At 46.2% G+C, this 4315-nt stretch overlaps 1 protein-coding gene across 1 annotated transcript; it reads left to right on the top strand.

The window, feature by feature from the left end:
- Positions 1-544: 544 nt before the first annotated feature.
- Positions 545-2241, top strand: LOC308405209 (nuclear factor 7, brain-like). The gene is made up of 2 exons (XM_080895681.1): positions 545-666; positions 768-2241. The coding sequence occupies exon 2, from the start codon at positions 785-787 to the stop codon at positions 2171-2173; it is 1389 nt and encodes a 462-aa protein (XP_080751807.1). The 5' UTR covers positions 545-666; positions 768-784; the 3' UTR covers positions 2174-2241.
- The last annotated feature ends 2074 nt before the right edge of the window (positions 2242-4315 follow it).

Here is a 4315-nt window from a genome sequence, read left to right as displayed (position 1 = left end):
TCTCCACCACGATATGGTAGCGATTCACAGCAGGAATTTTTAATATTATTTAACGGTAATAAACAACATTTCTGACTGAAATCGTCTATGAATTAGTGAAAGTCAAATTGAGGGAATAAAGACAAGGACTTAAACTCAAAGGTTAAACTCCATCTTGAGCCGTTGTTTGTGTCAGACAGAATTTGATGTTGATGCTGTTACAATAACTGCTAGCACTTCAGTGAGAGGACCCAAAATCTGCAACAAATTAAATCCACCTTAACATCACCTGTATTTGTGTGACAGCACTACACTCCAACTAAAGGGGACCTGACAAATAACCAGAACAGTCTAAAATAAAAACTGCCAAACAGCTAAGTCACACTTTATTGTATGAGATTCAAAAAAGATTTTGTTTCCTGACTTGCAGTGAACATCTGCACTCTGCTGTCATACTCACACATTTATAACAGGAAGTGGAAAGAAGCTCGATCCCTCACGTCACTTACATGCAACAAACCAGGAAACAGGATGTTCTTCTTCATCAGTGCAGAGAGACGCACAGACGATCATACTGAGCTCAGACCAAACTAGCAGCTTCCTCTGAGTGAGTCCAGCTACAGGAGAGAAAAGTGGAAAACTCCCCAACACTGCTGCTTCAAGCTGCTGACGCTCCACACACTGAATGTGAGTTTGAGCAAAAACACGACTCAAAGTAAGTTTCAGTGAAGGTGGTAGAGGAGGGAGGGGAGCCAGGACTGACTGTACTTCCTGTCTGCTGTTTTCAGCTTCACTCACAGACTCAATGGCTTCCAGATCAGAGGTGGATCTCTGCTGTCCGGTCTGTCAGGAGGTCTTCAGAGATCCTGTTCTTCTGTCATGTAGCCACAGCTTCTGTGAACACTGTTTGAAGAGATGGTGGAGAGAGAGACCAACACACGAGTGTCCAGTTTGTAAGGAAATATCAGTTTATGAACCACCTTTAAACCGAGCTTTAAAGAACCTGTGTGAGTCGTTCTTACAGGAGAGAGATCAGAGAGCTTCAGAGGCTCTCTGCAGTCTGCACTGTGAGAAACTCAGACTCTACTGTCTGGACCATCAGCAGCCAGTGTGTCTCGTCTGCAGAGACTCAGAAAATCACACCAATCACAGATTCAGACCCATCGATGAAGCTGCACAACAACACAAGAAGGAACTTCAGGAAACTCTGGAGCCCTTAAAGAAGAAGTTAAAGGTTTGTGAAGAAGTTCAAGTGAAGTTTGATCAAACAGCAGAACACATTAAGGTCCAGGCCCGACACACAGAGAGGCAGATTAAGGAGCAGTTTAAGAAGCTTCACCAGTTTCTCGCAGAGGAAGAGGAGGCCAGGCTGGCTGCACTGAGGGAGGAAGAGGAGCAGAAGAGTGGGATGATGAAGGAGAAGATGGAGGCTCTGAGCAGAGAGATAGCAGCTCTTTCAGACACAGTCAGAGCCACAGAGGAGGAGCTGAGAGCTGAAGACGTCTCATTCCTGCACAACTACAAGGCTGCAGTGGAAAGAGTCCAGCGCTGCCCCCTGCTGGATGATCCACAGCTGCCCTCAGGAGCTCTGATAGACCAGGCCAAACACCTGGGCAACCTGACCTTCAACATTTGGAACAACATGAAGGATGTGGTCTCCTACACTCCTCTCATTCTGGACCCAAACACTGCTGATCCAAACCTCATCCTGTCTGAAGATCTGACCAGTGTGAGAGAAGGAGAGAAGCAGCAGCTTCCTGATAATCCAGAGAGGTTAAATGGATTAATCTTCTCAGTTCTGGGCTCTGAGGGCTTTAACTCAGGGACTCACAGCTGGGATGTTGATGTTGGAGAGAGTACATGGTGGGGACTCGGTGTGTTAGCAGAGTCTGTGCAGAGGAAGGGAGACATACAGTCTGGATTATGGGTAATAGGGTGCAGTTTAGGTACGTACTACACACACTCGCCATCAGCTCCTCTCACTGATCTCTCAGTAGAGAAGAAGCTCCAGAGGATCAGAGTGAATCTGGACTGGAACAGAGGAAAGCTGTCGTTCTCTGATCCTGATACTAACACACGCATACATTCCTTCACACACACTTTCACTCACAGGATGTTTCCATACATTAACACTGATGATACAGTGAAGGTGTTGCCGTTGAAGGTGTCAGTGTCAGTGCAGCAGATGAGTTGAGGATGATGATGTTTCTAATGTTGTTTCCTGTCAGTGAGTTGAAGCTGTTAAACTGCAGCTGTCCTCCTGCTGCCCCGTTGTTCCAAAGCTCTTTGTTTCTCTTTTAGTTCTCACTGTTTCTTTCTGTTTCTTCTGTCCACCTTCTCACATGGAAAATCATTTCACTGTTTCTCACTGAATGACTCCCCAAACTAGATTTGAAATTCTATCAAGTTTCTAATCATTACAAGTGATTCATGTTTCTATTTGATGTGTAAATGGAGATGATTTAGTTTGCTGGGATATGGACTGACATGTGTTGAATGGGAGGAGCAGTTTGTTGTTGTCTTCTTGTCTGTTTATGACAACAATAAATATGTTGTTGAAACAATGATTCATGTTTAACTCCATATATGAAATGTTTCTGATCTTTGAATTCTGTTGGATTAAAGACTTTCTTCATGACACAAATGAGATTTCAGTGTATTAATAGAACTAAATAAGCTCAGAGTTGAAAGGCTGGAGTATTATGTACGTGCTTCACTGTCAGGATCTTCAGGGGGATTCAAAGGGAAACATCAAACTGCTGTAATGAGATAAACTAGTTGGGCTGAACACACTTATCTGTAGTTTGTCTCCATCCAGGATCATCAGAATATAATGAACATGTGTGAAGAGCCACAAAATGCTGCTGCCCTCTCAGCATGATGAGCTCCAGCCTTTGTTAGCAGGACAACAGGAAACATGAGACAACTTTCAGAGACAGTAACCAACTGTGGCCACAAGATGGCAGCAGCTGATCTGAGATCCTTTATTGGACAGAATGACTCTGCTCTGTGACATCATCAGAGAGACGGCCTTCACTTTTATATATCTGAAGTCATGTCTGCACTGCCTGCCTTGTTTGTCCTGAGCTCCTATATGTGAATGTAAGGAGAGAGAGCAACAGCACAGTGGATCAAAGCTACAGATGATGATCACACACACACCTCAAAGTGTCACGATCTTGGGTCTTATGACCCAGCATTTTGAGTTTTAGTTTATTTTGATGTTTATAGTAAATGGTAAATGGCCTGTATTTATATAGCGCTTTACTAGTCCCTAAGGACCCCAAAGCGCTTTACATATCCAGTCATCCACCCATTCACACACTGGTGATGGCAAGCTACATTGTAGCCACAGCCACCCTGGGGCGCACTGACAGAGGCGAGGCTGCCGGACACTGGCGCCACCGGGCCCTCTGACCACCACCAGTAGGCAACGGGTGAAGTGTCTTGCCCAAGGACACAACGACTGAGACTATCCAAGCCGAGGCTCGAACCGGCAACCTTCCGATTACAAGGCGAACTCCCAAGTCTTGAGCCACGATCGCCCACATAGTGTATGGTTAAGCTCATTAGGTTTTCTTTGTTCATTTGCTTATTAGTCTGCCCTTGTCTTTTCAACCCCTCTGTTAAGTCTCTCTTGCCCTTCATGTGTTTCATGCCTGGATGTCTTTTGTTAAGTTCATGTGTCAGGTTTGCGTTTCAATATGTGTCCTGTTTTATCTTGAAAATCTGGGAAAGTCTATGCCAGCACCCTGGCATAGACTTTCCCAGGGAGGCTGAGGAGTGTGCCCCTGATCTCCATGCAACATTGTAGAGGCGTGTCAACCAGGATAGCCCTACAACGTCCAGAGCCTTCAGGAACTCGGGGCGGACCTCATCAACACCAGGGGCTCTGCCACCAAGGAGTTGTTTAACTGCCTCAGTGACCTCGCCCCCTAGAAATTGGCAGATCATTCCACTCATCCCCAGACTCTGCTTCCTCCTCGGAAGACGTTTCAGTGGGATTCAGGAGGTCATTGAAGTATTCCTTCCACCGCCTGACAATTTTTCAGTTGACGTCAGCAGCGCTCTGCCAGCACTATACACAGTGTAGGTAGAGCACCGCTTTCCCCTCCTGAGACGCCTGACGGTTTGCCAGAATCTCTTCGAGGCAGTCCGAAAGTCTTTTTCCATGGCCTCTCCATACTCCTCCCACACCCTAGTTTTTGCTTCAGCCACTGCCTCAGCTGCATTCCGCTTGGCCTGTCGATACCTGTCGGCTGCCTCCGGAGTCCCACAGGCTAACCAAGCCCGATAGGACTCCTTCTTCAGCCTGGTGGCTCCTTTCACCTCTGGT

Source organism: Rhamphochromis sp. 'chilingali', assembly GCF_963969265.1.
Source record: "Rhamphochromis sp. 'chilingali' genome assembly, chromosome: 1".
NCBI lineage: Eukaryota > Metazoa > Chordata > Actinopteri > Cichliformes > Cichlidae > Rhamphochromis > Rhamphochromis sp. 'chilingali'.
The sequence above is the reverse complement of the archived record's forward strand: the minus strand, read 5'-3'. Positions and strand labels throughout refer to the sequence as shown.

Coding starts and splice junctions, on each gene's coding strand:
- LOC308405209 (XM_080895681.1), top strand. CDS start 785: ATGGCTTCCAGATCAGAGGTGGATCTCTGCTGTCCGGTCTGTCAGGAG.